At 39.8% G+C, this 16,791-nt stretch overlaps 1 protein-coding gene across 3 annotated transcripts in view; it reads left to right on the top strand.

Annotated features, from left to right (window-relative positions):
* AP2B1 (adaptor related protein complex 2 subunit beta 1) overlaps positions 1-16,791 on the top strand; it is a 131,478-nt gene that overhangs the window by 24,469 nt on the left and 90,218 nt on the right. For all 3 annotated transcript variants that reach the window (XM_072779531.1, XM_072779533.1, XM_072779532.1), the window contains exons 6-7: positions 13,569-13,759; positions 16,126-16,347. In XM_072779531.1, the coding sequence (XP_072635632.1) occupies positions 13,569-13,759; positions 16,126-16,347 (413 nt within the window). The remainder of the gene's footprint in view (positions 1-13,568; positions 13,760-16,125; positions 16,348-16,791) is intronic.

Raw genomic sequence — 16,791 nt, forward strand, 5'->3', positions numbered from 1 at the left:
CTGGCATTTAGACCACTGATTTTCCTTTTCTTATCAGCCGGGTCAAATGCTGTTTATAGGAAACAGATGAGTGCATGAATGTACAGTACAGTAGCTCAAACACCTGAGAAATTCCTAAGGTTTCTGATGACCAGGTGTCATTAGGAAAAAGGGAATTTATTTATTTATTTATTTATTTATTTATTTATTTATTTAATATTTTATTTATTCATTCATGAGAGACAGAGAGAGAGAGAGAGGGGCAGAGACACAGGCAGAGGGAGAAGCAGGCTCCATGCAGGGAGCCCGAAGTGGGACTCAATCGGGTCTCCAGGATCACACCCTGGGCTGAAGGTGGCACTAAACCGCTGAGCCACCTGGGCTGCCCTGAAAAAGGGAATTTAAATGTAATTGCGTACTATGCCAGGTAGATGCTTTTAGGTATATTACATAGTTCTCATATCTTCCCAGTGAAGTGGAGGGTATTCCATGTTAGAGATCAAAAAATGTCTGCTCAGGCCATTTTCCCAAAATCAGACAGCTGGTAGCGTAGCCAGGATCTTGACCTAGTTCTGAATCCCAACACCCATTACTGGTCACTGCCTTCATGGATGTATGTATGTATGTGACAGGGTGTAGGTGTGTATATTTACACATATACCTGTAGAACAGTTCATTTTCTTGAAATGGTTAAGATTTTGAACATATGGAAGTCTTTATCTGTCTTACTATGGAAGTGCTGTCCTCTTACTGTGATGATGGGCATGAGTCCTCTCTTCTTGCTCCTGAGGAGTAATTTTGCCCCACTTTTGCAGTTGTTCCGCATGGTGGCAGCACTGCACCAGCAAGTATTAGAATCTCTCACAAAACTTAAAATGAACATTTCCAGGGGGTTCTGCCTTGGGAATTTTCTTAGTGCATTTCAGGTCATCCTACATGTGAGAGCACTAGAACACCTGCAGAAGCGACTTTGAAATCTGAGAGTAAAATGTTGATCAAGATCTGAATTTTTTGCGGGTTATTTTGACCTTCAGGCTGATTCCTGGGGCTACTTGCTGCAAGTGATAGAACTTTAGTGTGTTCTCATTCCCCTTCTGTGGGGAATCACGCCTCATTTTCCTGCAGTTATACCCTTTATATCAGAGCGGACTTTCAGTGAAATACTATTTAAAGGAGAAAAGGTAGGCTTTGAAGTAAAAACATTTTTTGTTAAAATCTAGCTCAACTTCCTTTTTGTTTCCTCTTCTGCTGAATGAGGGGAACCATTGTAGAAAAGTGTTGGGAGTATTTATTGAGCTGTTGCATAAGAAGCATGTATTTAGGTACTTGGCTCATGGGAGCCCGAGAGTAATGGCTCCTGCTGGGTAATCATGAAGTAGACATTAGGCAAATGTTAACATTATTGCTACAATAGTAGCTTCAAATGTCCTGATTCCTTTGATAGCTGTACAAATTCATACAGTACAATCTACTTTGAGAGAATTAGAGCCAAATTTATTTTCAGACACAGATTTTATTATTCGTTATTTTGAAAGTTAACCTGTATTCAGAATGAGAAACCACTTTGGAGCTACAGAAAAATAGCTCCCACATTTCTTCACAGATGTCAGAATTTTTTTAACTTCCACTAAGTGTATATTTACAAAAAAAAAAAAAATGGACTTTTGGGTGATAGTGACTATTCTGTAGCATTTTGCCCACACATTAGGATTTTCCTTTCTATATATATATATATATATTTTCTTCTAAGGCATTTGAGGCATTCTGACTTCAGTTAATATGTTCATGACAGAGTCTGCTGCTCCAGAGACTGACTCAACAGCCCCACCGAGCAGTTTGCTTTAGTTTGTGAACTCTGTTCTCCTGAGTACTGTTGGCCTAGGGACTTTGCCCCTTTGATTTCTATCTTCCAAGCCTTCTCAGTTCTGCTTCCATTACTCAGAGAGCTGCCCCTTGGAAGCCTCTCTTCCACTGCTCTGCCTCCCACCAAAGCACAAATTACTAAATAAGTAAAAAACCTGTTTGTATTTGTTGAGTGTTCTGAACAAGTCGTATATTCTCAGAATAGCCTGTTTGTCCCACAGTAGCATTTAGCAAAGGTTCTGGCTAAAACCACCAGCTTCTTTTAATTGGAACTGATTCTGGAAAGTTGTTTTATAAAAACTAACCTCTTCTCAGAAAATGTATTTTAACTGTGTGCTAGCCAGCTGTTGGTTTTTAAGCCTTCTAGGAACTTCCCTGGTATAATCTGAAACCAGCCCCCTTGAATTGGAAGGCAGAGAGATGAAAGAGGTGGAATACTACAGATCGGTAGATGGCACTTCTAATAAGCAAAGAGAGCTTACACACAAGGCTTGTCTTGGGTGGCAGCAGGACAGTGTGGATGCCTGGGACCTGCCTGTCAAATCTTAAAAGTTTATAAAGAGGCCCTAACTGGCTTCCGTCATGTATACCATGCAGGTGAAAGTAATGGAACCCAGTTCTAAGGATGGGCATAGGATGAGAAACCTCTAAGGGCTGGGTTCCAGTTCACAGGTCATTTGGCAGTCACATCTTTTCAGTGATCATCTCCAACACCAGCATGTGGAAGCAGCGTAGTATTATGGCAGTGGTTGTCAACTGGGAGCAGTGTTGCTTCCTAGGGGACATCTGGCAATATGCAATATGTGGAAACACTTTTTTGGTTGTCACAACTAATGGGAGGGGTGCTACTGGCATCTAGTAGGTAGAGTCCAGGGATACTTTAAACATTCTACAATGTACAGGACAGCCCCTTATAGCAAATAGTCACCCATCCCCAAATTTAGTAGTGCTAAGTTGCAAAAATTTGGATTATGGAAACAGCATATGGCCTTCTGGGCCAGAGTGGCTGCTCACTAGAAACGTTGCCTTGAGCAAGTTATTTAAAATGAGCTTCAGTTTCCTCATCTGTAGAATGAATGTAATGATGCCTGTTTTACCAATTATTTCGAATACGAAGGAGTAATTTAAAATAGTGCCTGATATTTGGTAAATAACTATTGAGGAACAGAGCTAACATTGCATACTTTCTGATCATTATAATTTTTTTTATTTAGGACTTAGAAAGTTGTGGTTTGTCATCAGTCTGAGATGATACATATTGAAAAACTCAAGTCTCTAGATGACTTTGTAAATGCGAGGATTTTTATCAGAATATACATGATGTTGGGACTCCTGGGTGGCTCAGTGGTTGAGTGTCTGCCTTTTGCTCAGGGCGTGATCCTGGATCAAGTCCTGCATTGGGCTCTCTATGGGAAGCCTGCTTCTCCCTCTACCTATGTCTCTGTCTCTCTCTCTCTCTGTCTCTCATGAATAAATAAATAAATCTTAAAAAAAAAATAAATGATGTCCTGTGGGCTATGTTAAATTTTCTATTAAAGATAGATCTAAAACACATAGAAAAACTTAATGACCTCACTTAATTTACTACTTTATATGACTTGTTATTCCTAAATGTATATTAATAAGTAGGGTATACATTTCATATATATAAAAATCTCATACATAAATGAGAAATGCATAATGCTCTTCATGCCAAAAGTCCATAAAGGAGTTCTAGAGCTTGGTACAATATTAGGCATGTGTGAAAGTGTCAGTATGTGGTAGGCACTTAATAACCAGTAATGTGGGGATCCCTGGGTGGCGCAGCGGTTTGGCGCTTGCCTTTGGCCCAGGGCGCGATCCTGGAGACCCGGGATCGAATCCCACGTCGGGCTCCCGGTGCATGGAGCCTGCTTCTCCCTCTGCCTGTGTCTCTGCCTCTCTCTCTCTCTCTAACTATCATAAATAAATAAAAAATTTTAAAAAATAAAAAAAAAAATAACCAGTAATGTGGGAGGTAATATGTGCAGTCTGTCTGGGTTCCCCCAAGTGAGTAATGTTATATTTGGTACTAATGGAGTATCTACTATTAATTTCTGCAGGAATGGAGTAAGTAGACTCATTGCTTGGATATGAGGCTTACTGCCCAGCTCTCGAATTTCCCTGATCCATCTGAATGCTTTTTTGTTTCTCCTTACAAGGGAACCAAATGTTTTTGTTTTCCTTTATAATAAACTCTGGAAATCTTTCTGTAATTCTCACTTCTTTTAAAAAATTAATTCTCAATTTTTATTTTATCAGTTATTACCAACTTACAGGTTTGTTTGCTTTTTTTAAGATTGTATTTATTCATGAGAGACACAGAGAAGCAGAGACACAGGCAGAGGGAAAAGCAGTCTCCTTGCAGGAAGCCTGATGTGGGACTCAGTTCCAGGACTCCAGGATCACTCCCTGAGCCGCAGGCAGGCGCTCAACCGCTGAGCCACCCAGGCATCCCCAGGGTTTTTTTATAAGCTCATTTGTGGAGGAATAATTCTAGATTTACAGAAAAGTTGCAAAGATAGTACAGAAAGTTTGCATATACTCTTCACTCAGTTTCACTTCATGTTAACATCTTACATAACCATGGCACATTTGTCAAAACTAAAAATTAGCATTGGTACATTATTAACTAAAGTACAGATTTTATTTGAACTTCACCTGTTTTAACACAAATGTCCTTTTGCTATCCTAGGATTCAGTCCAAAATACCAAATTGCATTTAATCACTTCTTTTTATAAAGAGTTGACTCACTCTGTATGAAAAGTATCTAAAAAACAGAAAAGTTCTTTGTAATTATGAAATGGTATTTTCCCCTCAGTACCATATAACATAGTGGTTAGACTCTTGAGTCAAAAAGACTTGGGTTTGTATCCTGGTTCTGTCATTTCTCAGCTCCCTAAGCTTTTTAGTATCCTCATCTACAAAGTGGAAGTAGTAAATAATCCTTCTATCATAGGATTGTTGTGAACATTGAAGGATAGAGGGCTTGCATAGCACTTAATCTTGACCGTGGTAGAGATGAAGCCCTTTATAAGATAACTGCCATTTATGGTCCATATTGTATAGTCATTATGGAGTTGGATATTAATAATTTTAGAAGGGTTAATCTTTTTTTTTTTAAGATTTATTTATTTATTCATGACAGACACAGAGATTGAGAGAGAGGCTGAGACACAGGAGGAGGGAGAAGCGGGCTCCATGCCGGGAGCCCGATGTGGGACTCGATCCCGGGACTCCAGGATCGCGCTCTGGGCCAAAGGCAGGCCCCAAACCGCTGAGCCACCCAGGGATCCCCAGAAGGGTTAATCTTTCAATTGCAAACTTATTTTTAAAAGATTTAACTTTTTAATATATGTTATTTAAAGGTGGACATTTATTTTAGGGTAATTTTTTTAAGCAATATTGTATTTATAATATTACAAAATACATTACATTATAATGAGATAATAGATTATATAAAGGATATGTACATATGTTATAAAACTATCAAACCAACTGAAGGAATGATGAAATTATTCAGCATATATTTATCTTTCAGACAGTAGGCTGTGAGATGAGATTAGGGGAAAGCACACAGCTTAGTAGTATGCTCCATACTTGCCTTGCTTACTGAATGTTCTTTACTCATTTACAATATTATATAAAGAAAACATTTCTTAAGATATGGTTTAAAAAGGCAGCACATGGGCAGCCCGGGTGGCTCAGTGTTTTAACGCTGCCTTTGGCCCCGGGCGTGATCCTGGAGATCCGGGATGGAGTCCCACGTCAGGCTCTCTGGATGGAGCCCACTTCTTCCTCTGTCTGTGACTCTGTGCCTCTCTGTGAGTCTCTCATGAATAAATAAACAAAATGCCAAAAAAAGACAGCACAATAATTGGTTACTTTGTTGCCTCAGTGCTGTAACAGAATAGCAGAGAGGAGATTGGGTGGCTCATACACAAACATAGATTTCTCAAGGTGCTAGAGGCTGGATGTCCATGGCCCAAGCACCTGCAGATTTGGTGTCTGGTGGAAGCCCACTTCCTGGTTCAGAGACAGCTGCTTTCTTCTTGTGTCTCCCACATGGCAGCTCTGTGGGCTGGGTTATTTTTTATAAGGGCGAAAATCCCATTCATGGGAGCTAAACCTTCGTGACCTCATCACCTCTTTAGGGTAATTCTGATGGCGGTTTACCCACAAATGAACCTAGGTGTAATTACAGTGTTGCTTACTGCATCATTGCAGAATTACTTTTAGAAGATAATTATTCAAGGATATACCTTTAAAGCAGTTTTCATCAGCAACTTCTTGAAAATTGGATCTCTTGTACATAGTGCCCCAAAAGATCACAGCTCATCCCTTTCTTAGTGTCCCCTTTAAGATGATCTCAAGGCGTTTACTGTGGCAAAGAATTACTTTACTCTCAAAAAGGATAACGAGGGGCACCTGGGTGGCTCAGTCAGTTAAGCATCTGCTTTTGGCTCAGGTCATGATCTCAGTATCCTGGGATGGAGTCTGGCATGGGCATTGGGCTTCCTGCTCAGCGGGGAGCCTGCTTCTCCCTCCAGGGGCTCTCCCTGGTTGTGCTCTTTCTCAAATAAATGATTAAAAAATCTTAAAAAAAAAAAAAAGGCTAATAAGTGGTATAATAATAGATTTTTTGTTTTGTTCATGCTGCAGCTTGCTCTGGTGTAATTTTAGGGTCTGTGGGCCAAGTAACTGGTTATTAGTGCCTTTTGTCTGCTTATAAATATCTACTTGTAGTGTCTTGGCTTTGAGAATACTTGCATTTTCTCAGGCCATAATTTTTTTTTTAAGATTTTATTTATTCATGAGAGACACACAGAGACATAGGCAGAAGGAGAAGTAGGCTCCCTATAGGAGCTTGATGCAGAACTCTGTCCCAGGATCCTGGGATCATTACCTGAGCCAAAGGCAGATGCTCAACCACTGAGCCACCCAGGTGCCCCTGCAGACCACATCTTAAATCACTTTAAGTAATGAATTTTACTGAGTCTTATTCATAAATTTTGTTACCATGTATTCAGACCTTCTGGTCATAGTGAGCTGTGTTGACAACTTCCTTATTCCTGGGAAGATGAGGGGGGACAGTGGCACATTATAGAATGTTAACATGGTTGGCATTTTATCTCTTGGCTTCCAGGACGTTTATTAAAGTATGAGCTCTCAGGTTTTTTTTTTTAAGATTTTATTCATTCATGACAGAGAGAGAGAGGCAGAGAAACAGGCAGAGGGAGAAGCAGGTTCCATGCAGGGGGCCCCACGTTGGACTCGATCTCGGGTCTCCAGGATCACGCCCTGGACTGAAGGCAGGCACTAAACTGCTGAGCCACCCAGGCTACCCTCGGTTTTACTTATTTGAGGGGAAAAAAATTAGCTGGTACCACGTAGTCACTGTGTCCTTAAGGAGCCAATAATGATTAAAACATGCTGAGGACAAATACATGTTGCCCTGTGCTTTTACGCATCATTTGGGGCAGCTCCATGAAGGAGAAAGGGAGATTCCTAATGTTGCTGATTTTTAGTCGGATAAAAGTATACACCACCTGTATATTTCAGCATAATAGTTTTGGTCAGTTATTTTGCTTTCACTTGATTTAATGGTCTTTAGGGAGGCAGCCCTGATGGCTCAGCAGTTTAGCACCGCCTTCAGCCCACGGCATGATCCTGGAGACCCAGGATCGAGTCCCACATCAGGCTCCCTGCATGGAGCCTGCTTCTCCCTCTGCCTCTGTCTCTGCCCCCCCCCCCCCCCCGCTGTGTCTCATGAATAAATAAATAAAATCTTTAAAGAAAATTGTCTTTAGAGGTACCAGCCAAAAGGATGATAAATTGAACAGGAAAACTGAAGTATAAATCTGCTTTGATTGTGTGACCTTGAAGGTCGTTGCTGGAAATGAAAGTCTTCTAAATAGTAATTTGTTAATAGGAAGTCACTGTACTGGAAAATGATCTCTGCTTTGGGTTCTGTGGCTATAGAAATGAAGGTGCAGGATGAAAGTCATTCAAAGGGACAGGGAAATGGGTGAGAGATCTCTCATAAAGGAGCTTCTGTCTGTGACACTCTAGTTTTTCTATAGATCTAGATTTCTCTTCTAGAGTTCTTTTTTACAGGATCATTTTTATTTTGACCATACCTGCAGCTCTTGATTGCTTCTTAAAAAAAAAAAAAAAAAATGAGGTCAAATTTATGTCCTCACAATTGGTGAATATCAGATAGTTGTAGCTTATAAATCAGATTTTATAGCTGGATAGTAAATCTTGCCTCTTGAAGTGATGTCAGGATATGATTATCTCTGAAATATATAAAGTAGAAGAATACATTTTTCTCCTTGTATAAATCTGCATGTCACTTTTGCTTGGAAATAATGTTTTGATTATTTCCTTCCCCAGGTCTGATTTTTCTTTTCCTTTCTCCCAGCTGAAGTTCTTAGCTCTTGGCACTTCTGTAAATGCTAAAGGCAGAGTAATTAGCACTCAGAAACTAGAATCAAAACACAAACCCTGAGTTCATATTCAAGCACTCTCCCTTTCTAGTTGTGTTGACTAAGCAAGGCACTAACTTCTCTAAACTGATTTATGAATTCATTGTTAAACCTTGTTTCCTTGGGGCACCTGGGTAGCTCAATCGATCAAAGCATCTGAGTCTTGATTTTATCTCAGGTCATGATCTCAGGGTCCTGGGATCGAGTCTTGCATTGAGCTTTGCCCTCAGCAGGGTGTCCGTTTGAGATTCCCTCTCCCTCTGCCCTGGTCCTTGCTTGCACACGCTCACTCCCAAATCAATCTCTTAAAAAAAAAAAAAGTGCCTTTTTCCTTATTTGTAATAGGTGGATTTTGATAGCAACTACCTCAGAGTTGCTGTGAGGATTAGTGGCACATAGTAAGTGTTCGATATGTTTTAGGAACTACTGTCTTTTATCTTTGTGCAGCCTTCTCTGTTAGGTTTAGTATAAAGTAAATCACAAATTGCTTACCTTAAACTCAGCAGACTCCAAGGGTCCATAAGGAACTATCACATTGAAGAGAATTCTGTAGTCAAGACAGAAAGATTTGTCTACTATGGGATGTGATTTTATATGTATTTAAATACATGTGCTTTTTGTAAATAAGTATATAGGTGTTTATGTTTAATATTATGTATGAAATATATTAGGTCTAGAGTGGTGGGGTAGGGAGGAGGAATGTTTAGTTCAGTCTCCCCCAGAAATGCCTTAATTGGAAGACAAGATGAATAAAAAAAATTTTTTTTACGGCATGTATGTTTTCCTTTGTACCCTAGATGCCAACTTTTTGTGAATCAGCTAATGTACTGAGAAAACTCATTTAAGAAATCCTATTTATAAATCCATTTTTAAGCAAAACTTCTTTAGAAGCTCTTCTGGGTACATGGTTGGCTCAATCAGTGGAACATGCTACTCTTAGGGTTATGAGTTCGAGCCCATATTGGGAGTAGAGATTTCTTTTTTTGTTTGTTTGTTTTTTGGGAGGGGGCGTAGAGATTTCTTAAAATCTTAAAAAAAAATCTTTATTGAGAACTGTAGGGTCTTTTTGAAATTTTAGTTAAAAGGCTATTATTCTTTTCTGGCAGTGTTTCTTAAGAGAAACTAGAGATTTCTAGGGGAGAAATGTGCATGTGATTCTTACTCAAATTCAAAGTGATAGTTCAAGTGAAAGAGATATAACTTTTGTTTTAACATATGGGTGTATCAGGGCAGTTACTGCAAGGGTTCAATTTGCACTTGGTGATACTAAATTATCCTTTAGAGAAGTCTTTTGGAAAGAGAAAGTAAATCTTAAATTTCTTTTTTTTTTTTTTAAGATTTATTTATTTATTTATGGGAGACACAGGCAGAGGGAGAAGCAGGCTCCCTGCAGGGAAGCCCTATGGGGGACTTGATCCCACATTCCAGGATCATGCCCTGAGCCAAAGGCAGACGCTCAACCACTGACCCACGCAGGCATCCCAAATCTTAAGTTTCAATCTATTATTTTTAAAGTTTATTTTTAGAAACAGATGATGTATGTGCTATATACATAGTACACAATTCCAAAGAAACAGAGCATAAACGTTGACGAGTGAGTTGTCCTGTGTACCCTAACTACCCAGTTTCTGTTTTGAAGTCAGTATGTTTTCTCTACTTCAGATTCAGTGTGACTGCTTATTGTAGGCTCCCATTAGGCTGAGGGAAACATAGTTTAGTGACCAGGAGAACACTAAGCGGTCCCTACAGGCCCACCATAGTATGTTTCTGAAACCATAACCTCCTGTGAGGATTAGGAGATGAAAGTGAAAAGATAGAACAGAAGGAACTTGAAGAGAGGAACAGTAGAATTTTGTTATTGATGATGCTTTTTTCTCTAGTTGGCCATTGGCTCAGTGATTGGTAGCAATCTCTTTTCTCAATGTAAGCTTTTCTAAACATAATCCTATAATCTGGTCTCTCTGGATCTTTTAATTAGATTTACTTTTCCTTGTTTCTTTTTTTGTTTTAATGTGATAATGAGAGGAAATTGCCTCTTTTGCTACCAGAACATATACTTCATTAGCCACATTATACACTTGGTTTAATTTTCAATTGCCTATGATAATGACAGAGGAATTCTCATTGTTCATTCTGTTCAGCATCCTTCTGTTCTCTTTATTCCACATTGCTTCCACACTCCCTCAATTCTGACCTTTTCTTTTTCTACATTTCTTTTTTTTCTACATTTCCTATTAACAGACTTTATAGTTAGCATGTAATTTTTTTAAACATTAAAAGGATTTAACTGGCAGAAATGGTAAGTTATGGTAGGACCTAGGATCTTGGACAGCCAGTAACTACGATTGGGCATGTGTTGGCAGTAATAATTGAAAATAGGCATTTGGGCTTCTGATATGATATTTTGATCCTTTATACCATAATCAGTTCTATCAAGTGTATAGTACATGGGAAATCTCTTTTCCCTGCATGTAAAACACCTGAGATGATGGAGGGGATTAGTATTTCACTCTTCATGCTTTTTGATTGTCACTATATCCCATGCTTGATGATAGCAGACAAAAAGAAAAGAACTTTATACATGGTACCATGTGGTAGGTGGAGTAGATAATTCTTCCTGATTTTTCTTAGTAACGGTTAAATCATATATCTATAATCAAACAAATGAGCCTTTGATTTTTCATCTTGGAATTTTGTGATCACTGAAGTATAGCTGAAGATGGTTCCATTCGTAGCAGCATACTTTTTTAAAAAAGATTTGGGACACCTGGATGGCTCAGTGGTTGAGTGTCTGCCTTCGGCCCAGGGTGTGATTTCGGGATCGAGTCCCACATCAGGCTCCCTGCGTGGAGCCTGCTTCTCCCTCTGCCTGTGTCTCTGCCTCTCTCTCTCAGTCTTTGTCTCTCATGAATAAATAAATAAAATCTTCAAAAAAAAGATTTATTTTTTTAGAGAGAACGAGAGTATATGCATGTGAGCAGGACGGGGCAGAAAATCCCAAGCAGACTCTGCACTGAGCGAAAATCCCAGAACCCTAAAATCATGACCTGTGCTGAAACCAGGAGTTGGTTGCTTAACCACTGAGCCACCCAGGCACCCCGTGATACCATATCTTTTATGTAATAATATTGTCATAAGTATATTATGTGATTAAAAAGTCATATAACATCTGGTAACTTCATTGCAAAATGTGGTTTTAGGGGTTTCTGGCTAGCTCAGTTGATAGAGCATGGGACTCTTGATCTTGGGGTTGTGAGTTTGAGTTCCACATCAGGCATAGAGATTACTTTTGAAAAATGCGACTTTGGATTCACTTGTATAGGACTATACTATAGTTTTTTATTGTGGGTTTTTTTGGGGGGGTGCTTTTGCAGTTTTTAAATTGAACATCATTGGCTGTAAATGTATTAGTTATATCAGAAATAATCTATAATTTTGTTAAAGAGTATTCACTTTTTTCCTTGCGACTAATGTGGATTCCCAGATCTATAAGTCAGGATACAAGTGTACTTTTTTTTTTTTTTTTTTTTGATTGAGAGAGAGAGAGAGAATGCGTGTGAGCAAGGATGGGGATGGAAGAGGGGGAGAGAGAGAGAATCTTAAGAGAATCCATGTTCAGCATGGAGCCTGACACAGGGCTTTATCTCACAACCCTGAGATCATACCCTGAGCTGAAATGAAGAATCAGTTGCTTAACTGACTGAGCCACCCATGTGCCCCCGAGTATACTTTATTATATTAGGGAGCAGTTTTTTAAAGATTTTATTTATTTATTCATGAGAGACACAGAGAGAGGCATAGACATAGGCACATAGGCAGAGGAAGAAGCAGGCTCACTGCAGGGAACCTGACGCAGGACTCGATCCCAGGACCTCAGGATCATGACCTGAGCCAAAGTCAGACGGTCAACGACTGAGCCACTGAGGTGCCCCTAGGTCACAATCTTTCATATATCATACTGCCTGAAAGGTTATATTTGAGGTACCATATTTCATTGATTCTGAGATGGCATTGATTATAAGATGCATTATTATTTTCTATGTTACTTGGAAAGAAATGTGCTTCCTGTTAAACTGACATTCTCCCTCTTTTTTTAAAAAAAAGATTTATTTATGTGAGAGAGTGCATATGTGAGTGTGTGGTGGCGAAGGGCAGAGGGAGAAGGAGAGTCAGTCATTTTTATGATAAGTCAGTCTTAAGCAGATTATGTGCTGAGCGTGGAGCACCATGTGGGCTCAGTCTCATGACCATAAGATCACTACCTGAGCCAAAACCAAGAGTTGGACATTTAACTGTCTGCACCCCCAACTGAAATGCCTTTGATTATAGAATGCATCTCGGTTTCAGAGATATTAATGTGAAAAACTGTGTAACTTAGTCTTGATGAGTTATGGTAGTAGTACCACCTAAAATTTGCATAAGACTTTATAGAAAGCACTTAGTGTGTTATCTGATTTGATCCTTAAACCATAATATGTGAGGTGGATTAAATTATCCCCAATTTTGGGAATCCCTGGGTGGCTCAGCAGTTAAGTGCCTGCCTTCGGCCCAGGGTGTGATTCTGAAGACCCGGGATCGAGTCCCACGTCGGGCTCCCTGCAGGGAGCCTGCTTCTCCCTCTGCCTGGGTCTCTGCCTGTCTCTCTCTGTGCCTCTCATGAATAAATAAATAAAATCTTTTAAAAAAAAATTATCCCGAGTGTTCAGATGTGGAACATCTCCTAACGTCGTTCAATAGTGAACTAAGGTTTCAAGCTTACATTTTCTCACTCTGTGACTCATGACATGATTGACAGTATCAATCCCCCCATACACATATACCCATACAGCTTTAAAATTATTTAGTCTAGATTTTTCTGTCCTTTGCTTGCCTACTGTACATGTTTAAACTTTATTCATCTTAAAACTGGTCATATGTCTTGATTCTAATGATAATGTTGAATGCTATTAAAATTGTTAATGTTTTAATAGTAAATTGTGTGTGACTCTCTGCTAAGACATGAATTGTTTTAATTCTGGGTTCCTGACCACCAGGAAGCTATATATGCCATTATTGGTTTAATACATGTTTTGAATGCAGTTTATGTTTCTAGCTGATTAGGTAAAATGTTGAGGAATGGTTATGAGGTGAGATCTGTGAAGTGATCCAGAGAAAATTAAGCATTTGTTAATAATTGTCCTATTCTTGGTAAATTAGGGTCATGTCTGTTTCTTTCCCAGGTGGTGGCTAATGCTGTAGCAGCATTATCTGAAATCAGTGAATCTCACCCAAACAGCAACCTACTCGATCTGAACCCACAGAACATTAACAAGCTGCTGACAGCCCTGAATGAGTGCACTGAATGGGGCCAGATTTTCATCTTGGACTGCCTGTCTAATTACAACCCTAAAGATGACCGGGAGGCTCAGAGGTCCGTTCTGTTTTCCTGGGTAGTATCTGGGAGATTTGCCTGTTTGAATAAGTTCTACTGTCTGTATTAGAATAAGAATCTCTTATGTTGGCAAAGATTAGTGATTTGTGGGGTAGATGTTGCTATCTCTGTGGTATTGTCCCACTGGATTTTAGGAACATTTTAGGTGGTAGAGTGAACCACGCAAAAATATCTCTTCCTATAAGGTGTGTATTGTTTGAATACTGCAGTTACCCTCTGCTGAAATTTCCCTCATCATGGTCCACATCTCCCATACAGCTGTGTCTGGCCATTTGGCACACAAAGGTTTTTGAGTGTTTCTTACCACTGTGACAAACTTTTCATTCTATTAGATACATACTAAGTGACTTGATACTAGTTACTGAGCTGAACTATACCTATAATTCAGTAGTAGAAAAAAATGTATCAAAGCCCGCAAAACATTTGGTGTCTTTATTAGATACAGAAATCACGTCAGTCTGAATTTGGAAAAGATTTTGGAAGGTGCACCTGGACTGTTCTCCTCAGCCCTTTACCAAGTTCACTGTTACAGATTTTCTTGAGCATTCTGTGTATATAGGCACTGTACTAGGTAAAGTACTTCAGAAGAAATGCTGGCTCTTCATTAAAGTTGACATGTTTTAATTATGGTAGATAAGAACCTTCCTTGCCTGGCTGAAGTTCAAGTTACCATAACGTAAGTTCTCTTCACTTGTCTGGGAAATTGTTCCCTCTGGACCTAACTTAAGCTCCCCCTGATCGTTTCTTTCCACTATCAAAACTACCAAGTGTCTTTTAAAAAGTACATGTACTCTTATGGAAAGACTTTATGTAGAATTTTATTTTTTGTTAGTCATTGACATCTCATACTTTTTTTTTTTTAAAGATTTTATTTATTCATTCATGAGAGACAAAGAGAGAGAGAGAGAGAGAGAGAAACAGGCAGAGGAAGAAGCAGAAGCAGGCTCCATGCAGGAAGCCCGACATGGGACTCGATTCCAGGTCTTCAGGATCAGGTCCTGGGCTGAAGGTGGCGCTAAACCGTTGAGCCACCCAGGCTGCCCAACATCTCACACTTACTCATGCATTCACTTAGCAAATATTTATTGAGGCTGTGCTACATGCCAGGTATTATTCTAGGCCCTGAGTATATACTGTCAACAGAATCATAGCCCTCATGAACATTTATTCTGAGGGATGGGGCAGAAATACATATAACACAGTATAATGTCAGAGGATGATAAGCACTAATGAGAAAGATAAAGTAGGGAGGAGGTCTAAGATATGCAGGACATTTGGAGATGAGGAATTATATTTTGTAAAAGCGTAGTCAGGGAAGGCCTCACTGAGAAGGTGCCATTTGTATAAAGACCTGAGGGAGGTCAAGGAGCCAGTTAGATACAGGAGGAAGGGAGAGAAGCCCTGCGTACTTACCTTGAACTTAACTGAATATAACCAGCTAGCCTCTCCTGTTGCCCAAGAGCTATCAAAATTAGGTTAATTTCTGAAGAACCCTCAACAGATAATTAAAAACTCAAGATCTAGTGAGGCCTTTAAGTGTAGGTAGCAGGGACTAAGTGGATGGGGGAGGAGGTTGGGAGAATATTGTAGTGGTGTCTGTCACTTAACCCTTTTGGAGGGGTGCCTGGGTGGCTCAGTGGTTGAGTGTCTGCCTTCAACTCCGGTCATGATTCCATGATCATGATTCATGATTCCACAGGCCCCTGGGATCAAGTTCTGTGTCAGGCTTCCGGTAGGGCCCTGCTTCACCTTCTGCCTGTGTCTCTGCCTCTCTGTCTCTGCCTCTCATGAATAAATAAATCTTAAAAAAACAAAAACAAACTTTTCAGAGATTTTTTTATTATCATGAAGACAAGGGGTTGTATTGTTTTCCTGCTCAACTCACCTCCTGCATCTTATGAAACTTCAGTCACGGTTGGTTGATATCTCTAACTATGAAGTAACTCTCAGAACTTAATTTGACATCCTGTAGGCAGAGGAGAAGTGGACTCTGAGGCAGGGAGCCTTACATAATATGGGGAGGCAGAGAAGACTAAAACAGGAGGGTAAATGGTGTGAGCCTCAAATATTTTGGATATTGTCTACTTTCCTTCCAGTTTAAGCATCCCTTATTGCTGGTTTCCTGAAGTCTTCTGATGGCCCTGCTCTGCTCTGTCTGTAGCTTGCTGGGAATGAAGCTTCTGCAGTGCAGGATCCCAGTTTTGTCTACACATTGAGCTTTGACTTTCTAACTGATTGTCTAGTTTCTTAATTCTTGGGCCATGGGACTCTGATACAGTGCGCTATGGGCTGGATTGAGCAAGAAATTATAATTTAAGATACTAATTTTCCTTTTCTGCCCTTAGCATCTGTGAGCGTGTAACCCCCCGGCTATCTCATGCCAACTCAGCCGTGGTTCTTTCAGCGGTAAAAGTCCTAATGAAGTTTCTAGAGTTGTTACCCAAGGACTCTGACTACTATAACATGCTGCTGAAGAAGTTGGCCCCTCCACTTGTCACTTTGCTGTCTGGGGAACCAGAGGTGCAGTACGTCGCCCTGAGGAATATCAATCTAATTGTCCAAAAAAGGTTGGGAAACAATGAATTGGTGATGAAAGTGTTTGTGATTTTGAATTAAGCTTAATAATATCAATATTATAGAAGCCAGTGTTAAGTTCTTGTTAATATATGGAAATGAAAATGTTTTATGATAGGGCAACTTGCCTGGAATCAGGAGAGACTAACATTTGTTTTTGGAGTGTTCCTGTGATAAACAGTTGGTGTTGCTCTACAGTTTAGTTTGTTTCCTGATAGGTCTGCTAATAGTGGACCAGTAGTGCTTGCTTTATATGACTTAGGCCATAGTTTAGAGTCAGATTTTTGTTCTTCCAGCAGTTCTTAGCAATAAGTGCCCTAACCCTTAAAAATGGTCTGCCAAATGGGGAACTGGTTAGGGGGTATAAAGGAAGTGTGTGAGGTTTGGATGAGGAGGAGGAGTGGCTGGAGAGCAGAGAAGCATGGATTAGATAATAA

Source organism: Canis lupus, chromosome 16, assembly GCF_048164855.1.
Source record: "Canis lupus baileyi chromosome 16, mCanLup2.hap1, whole genome shotgun sequence".
In the NCBI taxonomy this organism is placed as follows: Eukaryota; Metazoa; Chordata; class Mammalia; order Carnivora; family Canidae; genus Canis; species Canis lupus.